Source organism: the organism of the source record quoted next, unplaced genomic scaffold (genome assembly GCF_019419815.1).
Source record: "Pyrus x bretschneideri cultivar Hongxiangsu unplaced genomic scaffold, Pyrus_bretschneideri_v1 Contig11, whole genome shotgun sequence".
Taxonomy (NCBI): domain Eukaryota; kingdom Viridiplantae; phylum Streptophyta; class Magnoliopsida; order Rosales; family Rosaceae; genus Pyrus; species Pyrus x bretschneideri.
In genome coordinates, this window is record NW_025999402.1 from 5552211 (window position 1) to 5574175 (window position 21965).

Genomic DNA, 21965 nt, shown 5'->3' on the forward strand with positions numbered 1-21965 from the left:
TCATGAATGGAGACGTACGGTATCACTACTACAAAATTACCTATAACTGGCGATCCTAAAAGTGAGAAGTATCATATGAGAACCTAAAGTATATTCACCTGGTGATGCGACTGTGAGTTGTATAGCAGCAACGGAGTGAAGAAATTTGCAGAGAGAGCTATACGGTGGTGCTACTGTGGTGCTATGGGAGTGCCCTGAGACTGCAATTCGTTTACGGAAAACCGCAGAGCAGCGGCACTGTGACTATGAATTTGGGATTTTTAGTTGTGATTTTGGGAGAGATGAAGGGAGAAGGAGAAGGGGAGAAGAACAGGAGAAGGAAAGGGGGAATGAATGCAACGGGAAGAAGAAGAAACTGGGGAAGCGAGAAGGCAGCGTCGCAAGGAAGAGAGAAAGGGGTTTTATGTAGGGTTAAAATATTTCCAGCGGCTCAAACCGACATCACTCTTTTATGTGTAAAGAATATAATTAAAATCTGTCGGCTAGAACTGACATCCTCTTTTTCGTCTGAAAAAATGGTGGGAAATATCCCACCCAAAATTTTGTCACACGAGATACGTATTTAAAAAAATAAAAACACCAACCTATCGGCTACAACCGCCAGGAAGTTTGAAAATATTTATAAAAAAAAATATACTGTTGGGTAGAAGTGCAAGAAATAGCTCCTTAATCAACATTAACTTTATGTCGCTTAAAAGCAACTCTATTCCCTTTTTATATGACACCATCATTTAAAAAATTAAAAACTATGTCGGTTATAAGCAACATAGACAATCTATGTCGGTTAAAAATTGAAAACTATGTCGGTTTTATCCAACATTAACATTCTATGTTGGTTATAACCGACAGTACTTCCAACACCATGTAAAGAGGCTATCAGAAATGTCTTATTTGCCAGTATATTATATAAAACCAACATCAGTCTCCAACATAATAAGCCACTTTTGTAGTAATGTATCTTAGGGAAGAAGGCAAGTCAACCTTCTTGATATTCGTGGAACGCGCGGCTGTATACAAGATGAAGCCCTAAGACAATTTTCAACGGCAAACGACACCGATCCTCAAGTGTGCATACAGCCAACCTAAAAGGCGCGAGAGTTGAACGTTGCATCTTTGACATGCCTTGTAGTTTCAAGTAACACATCCTTCTTCCGTTGGACCATTTGTATCGATTTAACTTGTAAATGCGCATGTCTGTCCCGTGTTCTTTAAGTGGTCTTTGGCTTGTGACGGATTTTGCAGAACTTGAGAGCAATGTGTGAAGAATAATTGAAAGAGAAAATGGTGAAAGATTTTGCAATTTCTGCTGAGGATGAAGTTAGTAATTGTCCGTAATTTCATGTTTTTGGCTTTGTTTTAGCTTAAGTAATAAAGGGACTTTGGTCACGGCTCATCTTGGATTTGATGTCAGGAGCTGGTGAATATCACGATGGTGACATAAAAAAGCTGAAATGCTTAGGTAAGTCTTTCAAACCTCTAAAAAAATGGACTGTTGTGGTTTTATCACTAGCTAATCCCATTTTTAAAGAAAAATAAAATAAAAAGACGTTGGTCGTTCAAATGATTGGACTGTTTTAATTGATCTCAACATGTGACAAGATTTAAATGGTGGAAAAATTGGGAAAATCTAGCGTTAATGAAAACAAATTTGCTTAAATCCCAAGCATGTAGCAGTATAGTCCACTCATAAAGTAAGAATTAATTCCATTTTTCACTTACAGACGTAAGCGTAATCATATTAGTTGAAATAAATGTGCTCTTTGTATGTGCCAATATCCGACCATTCATTTTAAACAGAGTTATCTATGGCTTCACTTCATCTTTATCTATTTTCACTCTCATTTTCCTTAATTAAAATGAAAAACAAGCAAAAAAAGAAGTAATGAAAAACAAAAATGTCAGTGTGGATAATACCGTCTTCCGAAATCCTAAATCTTTCTCTCTCCCACTCACTTTTATAGGACTAGGATTATCTCCGTCTTTTCATCACCTTCTATCCCTCTCATCTTACATTCTTTTATTTTAAAAAGAAGTAATATAAGATATTGATATGACTTAACCGTGATCATTAAAATTCAAATAGGAGGGGAGGTAAAAAAAATGGAAGAGAGAATCCGACTCCACTTTTATAATTGCGATTCTGCGACGGCCCATTAGTTTTGAGTTTTAGGGTTTTAGTGTGCCCACCGAATCAGTTCTGTCTGGATTCGCACGTCGTCGCCCTCGTTCGTCCTTTCTCTCTTCATCTCATCTTCTTCGTTCAATTCTAATCCAGCAATCAAGCAACTAGTCCAGGAGCAAAATCTACACCTTGGATTTTGACGATGGAGATTAAGGTTGTTTCGTTCCCCGCCGAGAACCCTCCGCTCGCGGAGCTTGTCGCGGCCAAGCTCGCCGGGATTTCTCTCCCAACCGACGCCTCTCTCCCTCCTGATTCCCCTTATTCTTTTCAGTTCTCCAATGGGTAAACCCTAAATCCTATTACTTTTCTCCGATTGGTATTTTTTTATCAGTCATTTGTTATTTTTTTGCGAAGGGTTAAATTAGATGTTGAATGCATCTGTGGATTTAGGTTGAAATTACATGGAAAAAATGTACTTCTTCGATATATGGGTCGGATTGCGAAATTGTATGGGGAGAATGCATTCGAAGCTGGGAAGATTGATGAGTGGCTTGAGTACGCGCCTGTGCTCTCACAGGGTTCTGCGTTTGAGAGTGCTTGTAAGCATTTGGATGAATATTTGGGAAGCAATACTTTTTTCGCCAATCAATCTTTGTCGATCGCTGATATCGCAATCTGGTCCGGTCTTGCAGGTATAGCTTTGATTCCCTTACGGTTTGTTGGTCGTTGTTTATGATCTTTTTTTAGCATGATTATGAAGAAGTAGAAATTTAAGGACAAGTAACATAATTGCAAGTGCTTTTTGGGTCTTTGGGACTGCTTCTGTAAAAAGTACGTCTGCTCGAGAGCGATTCTGCTAGACGTGCTTTTATTGCAACCATTGTTAACTTTTATCAAAGGAGGTGCTTTCTGAAGGAGCACCTAGCAGGTGTTTTTTTTCCAGAAAGTGCTTCCATGACCCAGAAGTGCTTTTTAAGTTAATCTATCAAACGTTGGCTGCCAGAAAGGCAATCTCAAACCGGCCCTAATACGTGTTTCTTTGCAGGAACTGGGAAAAGATGGGAGAGTTTGAGGAATTCAAAGAAGTATCCAAACCTTTCTCGGTGGTTCAATTCCCTATTAGCCGGATATGGTGATGCTCTGAATGAAGTCACTGCTACCTTCATCAGCAAGAAAGGCTTCAGGAAAGCCAATTGCAGCTAAAGCAAAAGGCAATCAGGCTGATCCACAGTCAAAGGGTGCAAATGGAGATGCATCTGAGAAAGGTAAAGCAGGAAGCAAACCAACATTTGAAGTAGATCTTCCTGAAGCAAAGGTTGGGAAGGTTCGACTGAGATTTGCGCCAGAACCCAGTGGTTATCTTCACATTGGGCACTCAAAAGCAGCGTTATTGAATCAGTATTTTGCTCAACGGTATCAGGGTCAGCTTATTGTGCGGTTTGATGATACAAATCCTGATAAAGAAAGCAATGAGTTTGTGGACAATATTCTCAAGGATATTGAGACTTTGGGTATCAAGTATGAAAAGGTTACCTATACTTCAGATTACTTTCCTCAGTTAATGAAAATGGCCGAGAATTTGATTCGCCAGGGTAAAGCATATGTTGATGATACGCCACGTGAAGAGATGAAGAAAGAAAGGATGGATGGCATTGAATCAAAATGTAGAAACAACAGTCTAGAGGAGAATCTTAAATTATGGAATGAGATGATTGCTGGGTCTAAGAGGGGTAGGGAGTGCTGTGTCCGTGGGAAGCTGGATATGCAGGATCCAAATAAATCTGTCCGTGATCCAGTTTATTATCGCTGCAATCCAACACCACATCATCGGATTGGGTCCAAGTACAACTTATACCCAACTTATGATTTTGCCTGTCCATTTGTTGATTCCATAGAAGGTATCACACATGCACTTCGATCTAGTGAGTATCATGATCGCAATGCTCAGTACTATCGAGTTCAAGAGGACATGGGACTGCGAAAAGTTCATATCTATGAATTTAGTAGATTGAACATGGTTTATACGCTTCTCAGCAAGCGCAAGCTATTGTGGTTCGTTCAAAATGAGAAGGTTAGTGGATGGGACGATCCTCGTTTTCCAACTGTCCAAGGAATTGTGCGCAGAGGTCTCAAAGTTGAAGCCTTAATACAATTCATTCTTGAGCAGGTAAGACACTAGTCTGTCGTAGTATTATGCATAAAGAAGTTATGAGCTATGCCTATAACATATATATATATATATATATAATGCCTGACCAATGCTTCTTATTATGTCCTTAATTGTTTTTCCTTACTCGGTACTAGTTTGTGTACATAAGATGAAAATTCAATTTATACACCCTTCTGAATGATTAATTTTAGGGGGCTTCGAAAAATCTGAATCTCATGGAATGGGACAAACTCTGGACTATTAATAAGAAGATAATTGATCCTGTATGCCCAAGACATACTGTCGTCATTGAAGAGCGCCGTGTGTTGATGACCCTGACCAATGGTCCTGAGAAACCATTTGTCCGCATCATTCCTAGGCATAAGAAGTATGAAGGTGCTGGGGAGAAGGCAACAACATACACAAGGAGGATATGGCTAGACTATGCTGATGCGGAGGCCATCAAAGTAGACGAGGAAGTAACCTTGATGGATTGGGGGAATGCCATAGTTAAGGGAATTGAGAAGGATGAAGACGGAAATCTCAAACTCACAGGGGTCTTGCATCCCGAGGGTTCTGTTAAGACCACAAAATTGAAGCTCACCTGGCTCCCTGAATCAGATGAGCTTGTTAAGCTCTCATTGATGGAGTTTGATCATCTGATAACAAAGAAGAAGGTACGTGCCAATCAACAAATGTGAAGTTTTTGTTCTTAGTGTATTACTAATCAATTAGTCTGTCGATTGTAAAACACCTTGAATTTTCTTTTCATAAGGATGGGAAGGGAACTTGGGGTTGGGGTAGTTTGTTTAACAGCCTGATGCTTAACTCAGTCACAAAGGATGCTTCATATGTGTACCTTTAATTGTAGTGTATGGAAGATTTCATGTTTGAGGGGGAAATATGCGGAGTTTATCTCGAAAATCATGTTATAAGATAGAAATATAAGTGATAAAAGACCGATCTGAGCAAAACGTTTTAGCTGACTCTTTTTTTTTCTTCTTCTGTAAGTGATGTAATATGTACAGGCTGAGTTACATATTTGTTTTTGTAACTTGTGATTGCAGCTCGAAGAAGATGAGAATTTCGTTGATGTTGTTAACCCATGTACCGAAAAGGAGACTGCAGCACTTGGGGATTCCAACATGCGAAATCTCAAGCGTGGGGATATATTGCAGCTCGAGAGGAAAGGATATTTCCGATGCGATGTTCCCTACCTCAGGCCGTCAAAGCCCATTGTTCTATTTGCAATCCCCGACGGCAGGCAGCAGACTGGATTGAAGTAAAACCTTTACCTTTTTATCGTGTTTTCTACATTGCTGTTCTAGACACGTCTTAACTGCATTATGTATTGTTGGTTACAATTCGGTTTAGTACTTCTAATTTTTATGGAAATGCAGTTTATCTTTGTGTTTGAACTGGCTGTCGCATTGTTGATTTCCGCACTCTTTTTAAGTCTTTGAATCGAACAGATCAAAAGAGAATCAAGAGGAGTGCAGAAGGAGAAAATAGGCGTGCGGAAATCATATTCCCACCGGAATATAGTATAGTTAATACATCATCATAGTTTACACGTTAATTTAAAATAAATAGGCCCATGCTGAAACGTTACCATTATAATTAAACAATAGTTAGTGTCATTAGCTACAACTAATCATGGTTTTAACGCTAGAATATTAAGTTTAGGCTTATTTTATCATATCCAACCTTCTAACATATTTAATCATCTTTCTCTATTCTCATTGTTGTGAAGTGGTTTATATGTAGTCGTCTTTATGCCCTTAGAAAACATATTATCCACCTAATCTTCCCCCAACCATGCTGATTATTCTTTCTTAATTATTGCCTACATGCCCTTCTTTTATTGTTTCGTTTTGGGTTTAACTAATGGTCCCTCCCAGATCGCTTGGATTCCACAAGTGAATAGAAAGTTGGATCTACCTCGGATCTTATCTAAATAGCCTCATTTATCCTCCTGAGTAGAAGTTTGGTTTCAAACCGGGGTTCGAACAAGAGAAGTAGGCCATGCTAATGTGCCTTGGATGATCCACATCTCAAGTTAGGCGCTTATGAGTACATTGACTTTTACCTGAGGTTGGAGGATGCGTCGAACATGTTTTTTTGAAAAAATTATTATTAAGGGCAAGGAAAGTTCCGAACCTGGAACGCATGGCGGAAATCCAAAATCCTATTTACTAAAATATTAGACCATATGCATGCATCGAACTTAGAGTAGCGATTCTAACACTTCAATTTTAGTATCTGGCACTTCAAATCGAGTTTTCCTTATTTTTCCTTACCCAGGATGCGAGCGTCGTACGCTAAACCGGGAGTCTCAGAATTGCTACCCTTGAACTTGTAACTCTTGAAAAATCCACAGGGTTTGCTGACTTTCTAGTTAGAAAATGGGCAATGTATGTAGCAAAGACTTTTATTTATAATGTGAGATTTAGGTGAGGTAGGTAGCTGATTTGAAGACTTGAAGAACAAAACATGTAACAAATTTGGACTAATCAAAGAGAGAAAATACAACGATCATCACCCCCTTCCATCAAATTACAAAACAAACGTAACTCAGAACCCAAAAAGCTCTCTAGGCCTTCGGTGCTAGCTTAGACTTGATTTTGTTAACCTCCTTGGTTCCCACCTTGAACGTCTTGGTCAGCACATCATCCGGCACCTCCGGCGTGGCAGCGAACAACGTGAGGGCGATGTTCTGGGTGCCCTGCAGCTGAGAGTTAAACGCAGAAATCACCGAAGCCGGACTCTTCCCATTGTTGTTCTGGAAGTGAACCAACCCTTTGGGGAACACAAAGACTTCACCTTGCTTAATAGTTTTGCTGATGAGCTTGTTTGCTGTGGTGATAAATCCAACGTCCAATACTCCTTCTAGAACGTAGACAATTTCTGTGGCTCTGGGGTGAGTGTGGGGTGGGTTAATTCCGCCGGGGGCATAGTCAATTCTGGCAAGCGAAATGCCGAGGGTGTTGAGGCCGGGGATTTTTTCGACATTGGCTAAAGTCACCAAGGAGCCGAATGTGTTGTTGGTGAGGCCTGGTTTGGCTAGTCCGGTGAAGAAAAAGTCCTCTGCTGTTGCATTTGCTGCATTCTTGCAGACGAATCCATTGACTTTCACCGCTGTGTTATATACCACAATTCACTTGGATTAAGCAAGAAATTGTACTAAAACTGATACTTAATTTCCTGAAATCATGAATTGGTTTTATTTTTAATCAGGTTCTAGTGTATTAGTGGATCAATGTGATTGTTTGTTGGGGGCTAATTAGGGTTCTTATTACTCGGAACCTCGGATGCAAGTGAGGATGGTCTTGAACCAACCGAACTACAAGCTCCTTGCAGAAACATGATTAGTAGGCTCAACAACAATAAAGTGAGAGAAAATTAAGCTAATCAAAAGATGACCCCAAGCCAACAAGACTCCGTCGTGCAAGAGTTGGGTAATCAAATCATGGATTTTTCTTAATTTTTTCCAGAAATCATGATTTGGGTTTACTTAATCAGCTTCAATTATATGTTTAATGGCTGAATGAGATTAATTATTGGGATGAGGATCCCATCCGGATCCAAATGGTGGGGATCCTAGGAATCCACATATCTTAGCTGTTCATCGTATATCGTAAGATCAGAAATAATTTGAATTTTATTATTTAAAAATAGAGAATTGTTATTAACATTCTAAAATTCTTATTTGGCACTCCAAACTTTCTATAATTAGAAAGAAAAATACACTTGTGAAAAGTATAGAATGAGATTTTTGGAGTGCTAATAACAGTTCCTTAAAATTAAACACAAATAGTACCTGACGAAAACTGAACACACAATATACAATAAACGGCTAGGATGTAAGAATCCCTAAGATACCCACCATTTAGATCTGGATGGGATCCTCATCCTAATTATTGGGGACAATTAAGGACATGATTACCAGACATAAACACAATAAAGTGAATAACCAGCAAAAGAATTATAAATAAAAGAAAAGTTAAGAATATTAACGCAGCAAGTTACAGAAAAGAATAAAGAAAATACCAAATCTCTCCTGAAATCATTAGAACCTGAAAAGTTGCTAATGAACAGGGTCAACTTGTAATTTGCAATAATTGAGGGGACAAAGAAAAGTGGCAACTTTAGCTTTTTAATTTTATTTTCTTCTGTTCTTTTGACATGAATTTCTGTGTTTACTTTTAGCACTAGAATACTGAAACACTGGAAATATAGATGAAGAATTGACGAAGAAGAAGAGGAAGTTACCGGCGGTGAGGTCGGCGACGCAAATGTCCTGAAGCATGTCGGGATCAGCGGCAGAGCTGCCTAAGACGGTGGCAAAAGCCACAAGAAAGAGAGCAAAGACAGCCGCCATTGGTGGTGGTGCTAATTAGAAAGAGGAAGAGAAAAGTTTGGATGTGTGAATAAATAGGAAATGATTGGTAGGATTAGTATTTATAGCAAAGGAGTAGGTGAATGTTGAAGCCTTTGGTACGTACTGTGGTAAATATTATAAGAAAACTTAGAGCTGTTTGGTATCGTATTGAAAAGTTTCGTCATTTTTCAAAGACGAATGTTTAAAAGATTAGATTTGTAGAAAAATTTACGAACAAAGTAATGTGTCAAATTTCATAATTTGCAAACATCAGGGATAGCAAACCTAACATGTGCTTAGAAGTAGCTGACTTTTCAAATTATTAATTAGTCTTACGGTAAAAACTTAATTTCTTTTAAAAATCAGAACAAGTTGTCACACTTATGAACGTAAACTTTAATGACAACACGTGCTCCACGTTACGCGATCTGCAGAAATCGCTTTTCATAATTGAAACTGTTGCTGAAGCTGGTAATATTTGTTGTCGACGTTGTGAGTGAAGGTAAAGGTAAAGCATGAGGCATGCCTCCAAAGCAACGTCATGACATACGAGTCCTTGACCATCTATCTGCTTCTTGAGCAAACCGTTGACCCCATTTACAGCCATTTGCGCCTCCACCGGATCTTACCCTCTTGTCTTTATTTTTGTTTATTTTTAGTATTTTTGTCTCTATGCATCTTTATTTATTTTACTAGTAATTGTACACAGTGAGATGTACTACACAATTTCATATATCAAAAGTTTAAATCCTCGTTTGAAAGTCGTTAATTTGATTTTCTGGCAATTACAGTTTAATAAGTGTGTATAATTTTTTTATTTATATTTTTTTTATGTATTATTTAATACGTTTTTTGCGATATTTTGTAATGAGAATTAATTGTTATGTAGCAAATATTCGGCCGAAATTTTGAAGAATCTCTACGAGAGATGTTAAATTTTAAACATCAAAATGATATTTGATGGCTCATGTGGCAATTTGATATTTTGTACAATTTTTTGCTCCACTTAATATGCTGAATAATATGTCTGAGATCCAATTATTGAGACAACCAATTAAATACTTGAACACACAACAACATTTATTATATATTGCATTAGATCCCTTAGAAAATCATTTAATAAATTTGATAGCAAAAGACTTTGTTTTCAATTAACTCAGTGTCACGTAAGAAATTGAAAGCTCGGTTGGAGAGGGTCTGTTGCTATTTTTTACTGTTATTTATCTACTTGGCATCTTTTGACATCTGCTTTAAAAATTCTATTAGCAACCTAAATATGAAAAGTGAGAGAAATTGGAATACAAAGGTTCACACTGTATTGTCATCGCGAAGCTTTTTATTCATTCAATATGAGCTAACCCTAAATCTTACTTTGTTTTTTTTATATAAACTCAATGACATATGTAGTGACACATCATTCATGATATTATTGCTTTGAATTTGACCTTTTGGTAAGTTTTTGGTTCTCAATAAGCAAGTTATTTTTTTTTATTTTTAAAGATATGGTATTATTTATATTAAAATGTAGGATAGTTAGCTAAATCTCACAATGGATTAGTTATATTAATTTTATTCAAATTCACTTTCAACCGAATTTAAGATTTCTTACTTACAAGTAAAAAAAAAAAGTACAACTAGACTTTAGTACTAAGCGGTTGTATTTTTTTTTTTTCATTACGCTGTAGTTTTTTTCCAACAGATAATTAAGTAGGAGGGTTTTCAATTCATGGAAGGGGATAGATTTGATCATTTGAGTAAATACCAGGTAAAGGTTACGGGCCACCTCATTGTATTATATTCTATTCTTTAATTGACCATTTAACTTCAATCTGATGAGTAGACAATATTGCCTTCTTTTTGACTAATGGTTTTACACTGGTTCACTTCTTTTACTTTCTCACAACTGATATCGACATATTATTACTTATTAGTAAATATTATATATATATATATATATATATTGATAGATCTATCCTTATGATATTTTAACACATATTTTATTGTTATAAAAAATAGTGCATATGTTATTTAATTTTTTTTTTAAATTTTTTAAAAAGTAACACGTGTTATTTTTTAATTGGACCAATAAAAAAATGATTATGTATGTTCGACAAAAAAAAAAAATTGTCATGAAGTTGAATTTCATTAATTTTGTCATTAGTTGTTCTTAACCTTACAAAAATAAATAATTTGTCCTTTTGTTTTTATATTTCCAATTAAGTTGGTACAGCTGAAAATTTCTTATAATAATGCCATTACAATATATTATAAATAAAAATGTTCTCTTGATCATTTCGTGACCATGATCAAAGAATCTATGACCACTCATTATTAGACCTGATATTACGAGTTGTATAAATTTAAATGTGCTTTCAATATCAAATCCAACGCAATGCGACCATGTAATATTAGTCATCACATGAATTAGACAAAGTGACTCACATAAATAAATTCTAAAACTAAGCGTTTTGGAAAAGTATACAAGTTTATTCTTTAACAAACTTGACGTTGCTAAATTGGTTAGGTTGCAATTGCTAACGGAACACTTGGCAAAAAACGAGTGCAGTAGCATTCTAGAAATCATATAGCCGACATCACTTAGTGGGATAAAACTTGGTTATTGCTTCTAAAGGTTGCAATTGTTGTTTCCTTTGGTTGAGTTGTTAGAAAGCATGGAAAGCCAAGAGTGGCTCCATCCTCCAACCGCCACAGTGGGCTCCCAAAAACTCCTTTATTTAACTTAGACTCCATTGTTTTAGGAACATTCTCTATTTTTTTCTTCCCAGAATTTGACATGTTTTGGTGGTTGCTTCCTGCAAATGGCTTTTCTGTTATCTGTCACACTGTTTGCAATTGCACTAGAATGTCGTAACTTTGGTTGGTTGGAGGGCCTCCATCTCCAAGTTCATCAATCATTTTCCTAACCCCATCACTAAACCACCTTTCTTAAGTACTAATCATGCTTTGAGCAGCTGTAAGACGACCACGTCAGCATCATTAAGCGCCTTACTGGTTACATTTAGAAAATAAGATGGAAACTTTCAAGAGCATATGCTTGTTTTGGAGAATCTATGTCCTAGTGCGTGTTTGAAAATTAGCTGTACACTCCATTGACTTTGGGAATATGTAGTTGGGTTCACATTAAGTAACCAAACCCATTACTAATAACAACTTTGGTGAACTTTGTTTTGGTTATGTTTAGTGCGATTAGGGGTCAATAAAAAACGTGACAGTGTTTGATTGATATAAATTTGAGCTCATTGTAGACCTTATTTATTTTTAACGAATATAGTATGGATTTAGCATAATGTTGGGTGGTAAAAAAACAATACTTACAAAAAATGAGTGTAGTGAAGATGAAAATGTTTTGTTGAATGTGTAGGTACACAAGAAAATATATGATTAAGAACAAGGATATCCGAGGTAAAGTAGGATTGACTGCAATTGGAGATAACATGAGAGAATATCGATTAAGATGGTTTGGACACATGAACCAAAAACTTGCAGATGCTCCAGTTAGAAGATACAACTATGAAGTAGGGACTCAAGGCAAAAGTGGTAGAGGGAGAACTAGGAAGACTTGAAAAAAAAAATTTCGAAAAAATATGAAGTACTTGGATCTAACGGAGGACTTGGCGCAAAATCAATCACAATGATGGTCTAAGATTTATACGATGGGACTTACTTCTAAGTGCAGCTTATCAATTGGATGAAGGAAGAAAACATGTCACATGCAAGCATTTAATTGCGATTAAATCCGTATTTTTATTCACAGATATGATTTATTATGCAAGTCAAGAGTTGACATTGAACTGGATAAGGATGAAGATAATCTGGAACCCTAAAAAGGTATATTTTCCAAGTATTTATTAAATAAAAGAATATTGAATAAAAAATGCAACCTCAAGCCAATAAGGCTCTCCACCTTGCGAGCACCAGGAGAGGAACGTCTGTTATACGCAACCTTACTTTTGCTTGAAATGAACAAATTGAAGAACTGGATTTTGAATTATAGCAGAAATCAATTTGGAGATTAGGCCTCATTGTGTGCTCGTTTGATTCAAATAATCATTTAGATTGGTCACCAATAGTCTTTACATGAACACAATCCACCCTTGAAGTGATGAAACCGAACACGATCCCTAACAATTATTTTCCGATCGAAAGCTTGTGAAACAAACTTTGTAAACGAATGACAATCTCTGCAGACTCTAAGGTTCTTTACTATTCGTAAAGGCGTTCCTTCTGGAGTTCTTGCTAGGCCAAAAGCAATTGCCAGCTTCTCGCTGTGACATGAACCGGAAGTTCCCAAACAATCTGTGTCTTTGGAAGTAAGTTCAGACACTGTCATGAGGGAATCCTCCTGCACGTAACCATGCAGAGCAGCTCGATGAACTATTTTCCTCAATTTTTGGTAAATTTCATTAGCATCTGGATGTGACTTGTCGTCCACGACAAATTTGTGAACCTGATCACCAATTTCAATCCAGCTCCAACCAGGAGTGGTCTTTACTCCCTCAGTTTTGATCAATTTTCTCATCTTTGCAACACCATCTGCATTTTTCTCTGTAGAATAAATCGAAGCAAGAAGCACATAGTCCCCTGCATTAGCTGACCCTAGCTGGCTTAGATTCCTCATGGCAATTTCTCCTATTTCTACATTTTTATGAATCTTGCAAGAGCCAAGCAGAGTCCGCCAAAGGACCGGATCCTCCTGGGCACGCGAAGTCCCAATAAATTGAAGCGCCTTTTCGAGCATCCCAGCTCTGCCAAACAGATCCACCAGGCACCCGTAATGCTTAATTCCAGGCTTGACACTGAACTTGGAGCTCATCACATTGAAGTACTCGACACCCTTGTCAACCAAACCTTGGTGACTGCATCCACATAACAAACCAAGAAATGTGATGGAGTTTGGCTGGACTCCTTCGACCAACATCCGCCCAAAAAATGAGATTGCTTCTTCTCCATGACCATGTACTCCATACCCAACAATCATGGAGTTCCAAGTAAAAACATCTTTCTTCCTCATCCTCTCAAAGACGCAAAGAGCACTATCCAAGTTACCACATTTAGCATACATATCAATAAGCGCATTCCCAACATAAACATTCCCCACAAGCCCCTTTTCACTAGCAATTCTATGCATCTGAACTCCGATATTCAGTGCGCCCAAGTGAGCACAAGATGAAAGCAACCCAACAATCGTAAACGCATCAAGACCCACATTCTCATTTCTCATAAGCTTATACGTCTTCAACGCCATATGGTGAAGACCCTTCTGAGAGTAGCACGAAATCATAGAATTCCAAGACACCAAGTCTCTCTCAGACATATTATCAAACACCTTCTCTGCACTCTCAATCAACCCATCTCCCGCATAGGATCTCATAAGATTGGTGCAAACAACGACGTCCTTCTCGTACCCATATCTCACCACAGCTCCATGAACCTCTTCACACTTCTTCCGGGCCTTCAACTTCTCGCAGGCCTTGAGCACGAAGGAGAAAGTGAATGTATCAGGAGGAGAATCGGAACCAGACGAAAGCATGCGATTGTAGTAAAAAATGGCGTGGTGAGGAGAAGGGCTGTTGGAGAAGCCTCTGATGAGGGAATTCCAATCCTGGGTTTGTGGGTTTTGGAGGTGATGATAGAAGAGCAGCTGCGCGTAGGCCAAGCTGCCGGAGACGGAGACGGCGCAGAAGTTGAGCAGCTTGTTTGAAATGGCGGGATCCGGTTGAAGACCGTTGGTGATGACGTGGGCGTGGATTTTTTTGAGCCGTTTGAGGCTGTTGCATCCTTGCAATAGGGATCGGATGGCTTTGGTTTTTGAAATTTGGCACATTTGACTTAATTTTGGGTTTGGGTGGAAGTGTGTAATGTTTTAGTAGAGGCACATACCGGACTTTTATACAAACGATATTGGAACAGGAGAATTGAATAAAGTATTTGTTTAATGTGAAAAAATCAGTTTGAATATGTAAAGCCTTATGTACTTAGACTTTTATACAAGCGATATTGGAACAGGAGAATTGAATAAAGTATTTGTGTAACGTGAAAAAATCAGTTTGAACATGTAAAGCCTTATGTACTTAGACTTGAAAAAGTCATGAATCAAAAAGATACCGTTTAGGTATGAGATAACTAGTTTTACCATTTTAGGGTAAGCCCTAGTTATTTTAAAACATGTTGTACCTTGCATACCCATCCATGGTTAGTAAACATCATCTAAATGTTATTGTCTACTTTGATGGCTTTACAGATCCGGTAAGCCATTACCGGATCGGGAATAAGCAGCAACCACGGCAGGCGACGTTCTGATGAACCGGGAGTTCGACATTTCACTGGTTGGACAATTCTGGTTACAAGAGATTGCATGAAAGGAGACTTACACACCAGGTTTGATCTCCTTAACCTCCAATTAAGGTGGCGTTAAAACACTGCATAATCTCTTCAAAATTTTACATCAAACATCCTCCGAAAACAACCTAAGTCTTGCAATCCTAACGTAAGAAAATGAAAGTGCGTCAATCCGTAGCGAGTTTGCTTTACTCAACTCCATCTCGCTTGAAGTTACAAGGCAAATTCAACTATTTTTTCTTTCTACCGCCACCAGCCTTTGCCTTTTTGTTCGCGGTTTCTTTAGCGGTTTCTTTAGCCGTGCTTTGTGGTGTTTCCTGCAACAAGGATAAACAAATATTACAAAAACAAAACTAAAAGATGATAGAAAGTCCTACTAAAAAGACCTTAAAAAGGCAAGCAAGATGAGAGTGCAGGAATAAACAAGTGATTTTGCTATAAATTAGAGACAAGGGGCCTTCACACGCACATATTTATGCTAATTACTACAGCTTGAGCTCAAGAAACTAGAACCGTAAGACCCCGGTTACAAGCTTTTCATAAAGTTCTGCATTCTAGCTGTGGCAAAACGCGATAGCAACAATTCATTTTTCCTATGATACTGATGATATAAATTAAATGAGATTGGATTAAGCACAGATTCTGTGAAGCTTCACCAAGGTTTTCAGCTTCATGTGCCAAAACAGACGCCTTTGGCTAACGGCATCAAGTGCTTGGAGCCCAAATGAAGAATTGGCAGACTTATGCTGCCAATGACAGTGGGCCTCGAAGGATTACAATCTTGTAGAAAGAACATCTTATGCCTGGTTGCTGGTTTGGGACATTTAAGCACACATTTGCTTCCCTGTCATTCAATGTAGCAAGAAAGAATGATAACCTGTTCCGCCATTTTTGTTCTTTTCATGAGTTAGGGAGGAAAAGGCAATCTGACAGAGACAGATATCAAAATCGAAATGAGGGGAACCTGTAATGTTTCAGCACACACAGCTTGCAGCCTTATGAATTTCCAATTAAGATTCAATAAGATGTGCAAAGGAATGAATATCTTAGCATGTAAAGCAACGCATTTAATTCATATCATCAATTCTGTTCAGCAAAGGGAACTTGTAATAACCTGAGAGACCACTAGCGAGCACAGTAATGACGTGTAAGACCAACAAAGAACTCTTAAGCCTCAAATAAAACATAAATAAATGCCCAATGAAGATAGATGATACAACCAATTAATGCATAAGAATGTTGTCTGCCTCTAACCATATATATAGACACAGAGAGAAGAAAAATGGAAGCTTAAAACACTTAATGGACCATACCTTTCGTTTAATGGGTACAGATGGGTTAGCAGTCGGCTTGAAAAATGATTCAAGTCTGTGAACGATAAAATGAATGATACCTTAGATCCCAATAAAGAAGGAAATTTGTGAATTCATAGCTATTCATGCTAAATCACTCACCTTCCCTGCGATGACTTGTTCTTGGCTGCTTTAATTTTTTCTATTGCCTAATCAACAGAGAAGTCGAGATAAATAAAGCTTACAAGATACGGAAAAAGAATCAACTTAATCTCAGGGAAAGCACGTAAAATTGCTGAGTAGGAGCACACCTTTGTCACTCTGTCACTGTTAAATCCATTTTCATTCACCAAAAACGCAGTCAGTCCCTGTAAAAACGAGAAGACGATTTGAGTACTTTGACATGCAAGAGTCAAAAAGATACATCATCATATAAAAACTGTCAACTGGCAAGTCATTTACTTCTTCATCTGGAGCTGTCCATTTAATCTCAACTTGTTCTTCATCAGATAAAGCAACTGGTTCCTTAAAAAGTCTCCGAGCCTCTTGATAGGGCCACTCCTCTGGTATTTGGTACCTGGAGATAGAAAAACAATAAATGTGCATATAATTACAGCAGAAACAAACCAGGGAAATAGCACAAAGTGCACCCATAAAAAATACAAATTCATTTTCATGCACCGTCGTATATATAAAATACAAGTCCAAAATACAAGATGAACCTTTCTTTGTTTATGTTCTCGAGTATACTCTCAATGGAGCCATGCTGACGGATGAGCTTCAAAGCTGTCTGTCCTCCAATCCCTGTAGTGTAAATTTATAAGGTACTGAGTAATGGATGCATAGCTAAGATTTCAAGGAAACTAGAGAAACGAGTCTCAATAATATATATGAGAGAAGATGTGGTCACAAACTGAATTTGAAACTCCTATGTACCTCGAATGCTGTCACAATAATCACATCCGGAAAGAATGCACAAGTCAATGAATTGATCCATAGTAAGATTTAGCTCCTCCAACACCTGAAGCAAGGCCACAATTAGAACCGTGAATCAAATATTAGGCAATCACGACATTCTTAAAAATTTGTAAGCACCTTAGCTATATCGAATTCCATGACAGGGATTTTCCTTGAGCTAGGATCCATCAAATGACGAAGAAACTTAGGTGCTCCAAATGTAAGGGAATCCATATCTTCAGAGGCCACAGCATAAACCTGCAACAGACAGAAGTTTAATTAATGTCGTATATTTCTAAGGACATGTTCAGGCCAGGAAAGAAATGGCTCCTATTAATTCAACAAAATTTGATGCCGTATATCCCCCCTTGGAACGAAGCCTTTTTGCACAAATAGGGTCCACATAAATACTGTAGAAATATAAAAAAAATGAAATACTAAAGTAAATGGCATTCTTGTAAGAATCCTTAAACAACTCGTAACGAACTGGTCACTTGCCTTTCCAGATTTGCAAAGCACAGCACACTGTGCCTCTGCTTCTGAGGGAGCCTGTGAAAATCAAAACATCGTGAATTACAAACATTCATATTTGTTTTCGCACTGAAATTCAAATCTGCAACAGCTTGCTTAAAATATATTATTTCCCACCTCAACTACAGGCACCCCCATGAGCCTTAGAAGTCTTTTGCAGTCATCATTGTGCTGCTTTGTCACCTGTCAATACAAGAACCACATGGACTCAAACATTCTATTTCTCATATAACATATCTTAAGTGCAGTGATGGTAATTATGGTTACAGATAACAAAAGAAATACAGGCAAAGAACCAACCTTTACTGTTCGTTTACTGTACTTCTCAATATCTTCCTTGTTGCCATCCTGGAAAGAGTTGAAGACAATAAAAACACTGTGAAATGCACTTTACGTTGTCTACATTTTACCAATCAAAAAGTCAAAAATAATATACACGCACCTCCACAGCCGCTGCCAAATCATCAGTGGCATCTGCCCTCTTTGAGTAACTGCATCACAAGTTCATTATGTCAAGCATTATTGAACAAATGCATTGATCAGTAACCATGATTAAGGAATTAGTCAACAGGAAAGCTACCGCTTTGCCAGCTCTTGTTTCTTCAATTCTGGAGGCTTCCCATCGAAAACATAGCTGAAAAACAATTTTTTAGACCGACACTTGTCAATAAGCTTTTGGGTTAGATAGGACAACAAGAAGGACAATATCAAGACTAACAGAACATATATTAAGGGTAAAGAAACTAATTACAGTGGTTTAATTCCAGTTTCCAGAAGCCTAATCGTCCGTGAAAACATGCCTTGCAGATGACTACAATGAACCCAGATAAACAAAACCCATGTCATTATTTGAAAAATATAAGGTTCTTAGCAAACCCACTTAAGTAACTAAAAGTTTAGAACTTTAGTAAAGGGTACCTAGTAACTTCACCAGCCTCATTGGTGAGCATCTCAGTCCCAGTTCTTCCCACAACAATCTACACAATTCCACAAAAACCCACTTCAAAATTAAGCTTCCTTAATCTAAATTCATGCAGTTAATACATCAATTAGAGAGAGAGAATACAAGGAACTGGTAAATGCTCATGCTGGCATCGATGGCGATCTTTCGGCCGAAATAGCTCTCGAATTTCTGCTCCTTCATGGCCTTCGGGGCATTGTCCGCCAGCAGCTTCGTTAAACCCTAACATCACAACGTCCGCAAATCATAAAATCACATTAGCCAATAAATCCCAGATTTAATTCAATACTATTAATCTGGAAACGAAAATTTGTACCTTTATACCCATTGCAGAAGAAAAGAGGAGAGAGAAAGAGTGAAATGGAGAGAGAAGAGAAAGGGTTTTGGCTGGAGGTTAGGGATGAAAATGCTTCCCGCCCATGTACTCCCAAAGGCCGAAGTCTCTAGTGTTTGTTGGGGCTCGTGCAGGTGGGCTTACTCTGTTGCATTGGTTAGCCACTTTCATGGGCTACATTTTGGGCTTTCTATTCCATATTGGAACTTTTTATTATTTGTTTAATTAAATATATTGGAATCTTTAATGAACCCATATTTCATGAGGTAAATATTCCTGGATCCTGTTCTTGTTGTCGAGAAATTTTTTAGTGTGCTATAAAGCGAGTGCATCAGAAAAGAATGGGAAATCGGTTGATCTATTATATGGTGAACCATCCGAAGCATAACTGCACACTCACACGATATTTGCCGAGAGATAGGAACATTCGATGGAACCGGTGAACCACACCTGCTTTTGGATAGATGTGTGGGACAGAGGGCTCGTGGCCAAAAACCTATTTTTTGGTCGTAATTGATTGAACTTCACCTCACCCATGCTGCCTTTTGATGGGAAGTTTACTTGAGAATTTCAAGCTCATAGTTGACTGTATTATTTTTCCACTTGGAACCTAAGTAAGTTATGGATTAGTTTTTCGTAGCAAATCTCAAATAATCAGAACGCGGAAGAAAGAAAATGATGTACTAAATCCATCATCATTCCCACTACTATTTGTCTATGTCAATATTTAGTCCACTCAGTTGCACCAGATTTAACTTCGGGTTTAACTTTGGTAGTCAATTTAAAATCCAAATAATTGCATGTGGTAGGTTAGGAATCGATGGGGAAGGATAGGAGAGGTGACTGGCATGAAAGGCAAAGTTAATTGGCATTTTTACGAAAGTCACTTTAGTTGGTTTTGTAATTTAGTAAGAAAAAGTTTATATATATCAACGAACTGTTTTTATCTGGTTTGGTTGTTGATAGAGTACGGTGATACTTATTAACCGAGTATTTGTGCATGGGTATTTTAGTCATAGGCTTGTATAAGTTAGCCAGGTGGTTAAGATGTTTAGCTAACTTAGTTATTAAGTTTTGACAGCTGTTAGTTTTGTTTGGTTAGCTATATATACTGAAATATGTAAGCAATTGGATTCGGCTAGATAATATAACAACATTTGCGAGATATTACTTTCTCTCTGCTATAATATTCATTGTTCCTTGTTCTTGCTCTTCGATGGAGATTCATGGCGCAATCTGCCATAGTTATCAATACTGTCTTTTTTGCAAACATTTATATGTGTTTACAATAACAAGTTTATTTCTGGACAGAACAAAAAAGAAAAGGCACCACTTTAGATGACCAAGAGAAATCTGTTCATTCGCAAACAAGGAAGAATGAAGATGACTAAGAAAAATCTTTGTGAATATTGACCAGATTAGCACTGCCAACTTTCTAATTACTATGTACACCTGAATGAAAATCTAATTTTCGTAGCTCATCGATCATTTGAACAATGAGCAATTAAGCACTGCTAATCTTTTAATAACTATGAACTTATGTATATAAATTTATTTTATATAACATGAGTTTGTTGTATGTATATATTTCTAGAACCATTTAAACACCAGCAATATTGCGCATACACGTTTGCTAATTATCTCTTAGATAAAGTGGTTGTATGACCACCCAATGAATTTTATCAATTCCTCCTAGAACCCTCTGTCTAAGTGTTTTATTAACTACGTAATATTAATATATTATGCCGCTTGTATAATACTTTAACTGAGATTTCAGGATATTACTTTAGAGGTTTGGATATCTTTGTTTAATTAGTCTATGATTAAGAAAACAGCTCTTAAATTAACTGCAATATCGATGGTACCGATACAAATATTCTTGCTTCGTCCGTCACAAGAAATGTGAAATGACCAAAGCATGCCAAAGTTCACACTTTTTTCTGATGCTGGTTTCTGTTTTGGACTTGTAAAATGATTGGTGAATAATATTAAGAGAAATGCTAAGTGAGATTCTCTGTAAATTCTTTACCACCTCGTAGTTGCGTATCAACATTATAAAATATTGTGTCAAAACATAAGATGTCAAAGAGACTCACTTTCGAGAATCTCTTTAGCATTTCTCATATATTAATACTTAGTTATTATCAGGCAGATTTGAAACTACAAAGACATGATGAGAACATGAAATTTTGAAGCTTTGGTCCCAGAAAACATGGTGAAATTAATCAAGATCCCTTTGAGCTGCATTGTCAACTACTACTAAAAGAGTATTTGGATAAATGAGAAGACGGTTCACTTCATGTGCTTTTCTTCCCCTTTAAATTTGCAACTCGGTTGATGCTTTCAAAGTCTTTCGTTCCAGGGTTTCCTTTTTGGGTTGTCCTAAGAAAAAAGACTGTTACATGAGAAATTTTTTCTTGCGATTGTTGTATCAACACATAGTGTGTACTAAAAGGGGACCCGAATCAAACATTCGAAGATTCGCCAAAAGACCTTCACATGCTTGTTTCAAGGCCTCCAGGCAGTCCTGGTATCACTTGGCCCCAATGTACATCCGTCCTTGCTCACATATCCTAATCATTGAAAAACTTCATGGAGGAATCAACCAAAAAAATGAACATAGAGTTCGTCGAGAGCATACAATTAACTTCATTTATCATAATCCAGACATTTAATCAAACCTAATGAAAAACGACATGTTCCCAAATGCAAAATGGACAAAAATTCACAGCAAAAAAAAAAAGAAGGTGAAAGTTCCAAGTTGCATTCCTCCACTTGAGGGACACGCCATGACAAAAAGAGACAGAGAAAGACAGAGGTAGAGAGAAGAGAGACAGAAATGTAAATTTAGATATATATATATATAGAGAGAGAGAGA

General features: G+C 37.4%; 4 protein-coding genes and 1 long non-coding RNA gene across 6 annotated transcripts; 2 read left to right on the plus strand and 3 right to left on the minus strand.

Annotated features, from left to right (window-relative positions):
• Positions 1-1187: 1187 nt before the first annotated feature.
• On the plus strand, positions 1188-21260 carry LOC125473369. Its single transcript, XR_007255277.1, has 3 exons — positions 1188-1284; positions 16248-16253; positions 21240-21260. It is a non-coding gene; the product is annotated as an uncharacterized LOC125473369 (long non-coding RNA).
• LOC103955834 (glutamate--tRNA ligase, cytoplasmic) lies at positions 2162-6472 on the plus strand. Its single transcript, XM_048576079.1, is given in 7 exon segments — positions 2162-2464; positions 2573-2814; positions 3168-3289; positions 3291-4289; positions 4484-4948; positions 5339-5553; positions 6173-6472. Coding segments are annotated over 7 exon segments (2205 nt in total). The 5' UTR covers positions 2162-2324; the 3' UTR covers positions 6195-6472.
• On the minus strand, positions 6689-8686 carry LOC103955832 (germin-like protein 5-1). Its single transcript, XM_009367734.3, has 2 exons — positions 8544-8686; positions 6689-7409 (listed from the first exon to the last, which is right to left on the minus strand). The coding sequence occupies exons 1-2, from the start codon at positions 8650-8652 to the stop codon at positions 6865-6867; spliced, it is 654 nt and encodes a 217-aa protein (XP_009366009.1). The 5' UTR covers positions 8653-8686; the 3' UTR covers positions 6689-6864.
• Positions 12662-14527, minus strand: LOC125473362 (pentatricopeptide repeat-containing protein At3g56550-like). Its single transcript, XM_048576082.1, has one exon. The coding sequence runs from the start codon at positions 14495-14497 to the stop codon at positions 12734-12736; it is 1764 nt and encodes a 587-aa protein (XP_048432039.1). The 5' UTR covers positions 14498-14527; the 3' UTR covers positions 12662-12733.
• On the minus strand, positions 15053-19205 carry LOC103955829 (flap endonuclease 1). Of its 2 annotated transcripts, XM_009367731.3 has the most exons (18): positions 19070-19205; positions 18859-18975; positions 18711-18769; positions 18544-18603; positions 18373-18426; positions 18235-18283; positions 18093-18140; positions 17910-17975; positions 17760-17810; positions 17400-17519; positions 17241-17325; positions 17027-17108; positions 16767-16881; positions 16616-16672; positions 16467-16513; positions 16326-16380; positions 15669-15856; positions 15295-15329 (listed from the first exon to the last, which is right to left on the minus strand). In XM_009367731.3, the coding sequence occupies exons 1-17, from the start codon at positions 19079-19081 to the stop codon at positions 15683-15685; spliced, it is 1251 nt and encodes a 416-aa protein (XP_009366006.1). In that variant the 5' UTR covers positions 19082-19205; the 3' UTR covers positions 15295-15329; positions 15669-15682. The 2 variants fall into 2 exon arrangements, with proteins under 2 accessions (XP_009366007.1, XP_009366006.1); XM_009367732.3 differs by lacking the exon at positions 15669-15856 and having other exon boundaries at positions 15053-15329.
• Positions 21261-21965: the final 705 nt, after the last annotated feature.

What these genes read in the sequence shown, in the direction of transcription:
- LOC103955832 (XM_009367734.3), bottom strand. Translation starts at nt 8,652, where the DNA reads ATGGCGGCTGTCTTTGCTCTCTTTCTTGTGGCTTTTGCCACCGTCTTA. An exon ending in CGTCGCCGACCTCACCGCCG is followed by an intron (nt 7,410 to 8,543) that starts GTAACTTCCTCT and finishes TATATAACACAG; the next exon opens with CGGTGAAAGTCAATGGATTC.
- LOC125473362 (XM_048576082.1), bottom strand. Translation starts at nt 14,497, where the DNA reads ATGTGCCAAATTTCAAAAACCAAAGCCATCCGATCCCTATTGCAAGGA.
- LOC103955829 (XM_009367731.3), bottom strand. An exon ending in GAGGCTGGTGAAGTTACTAG is followed by an intron (nt 18,604 to 18,710) that starts GTACCCTTTACT and finishes GGTTCATTGTAG; the next exon opens with TCATCTGCAAGGCATGTTTT. An exon ending in GAGAACATAAACAAAGAAAG is followed by an intron (nt 16,882 to 17,026) that starts GTTCATCTTGTA and finishes TTCTATCTCCAG; the next exon opens with GTACCAAATACCAGAGGAGT.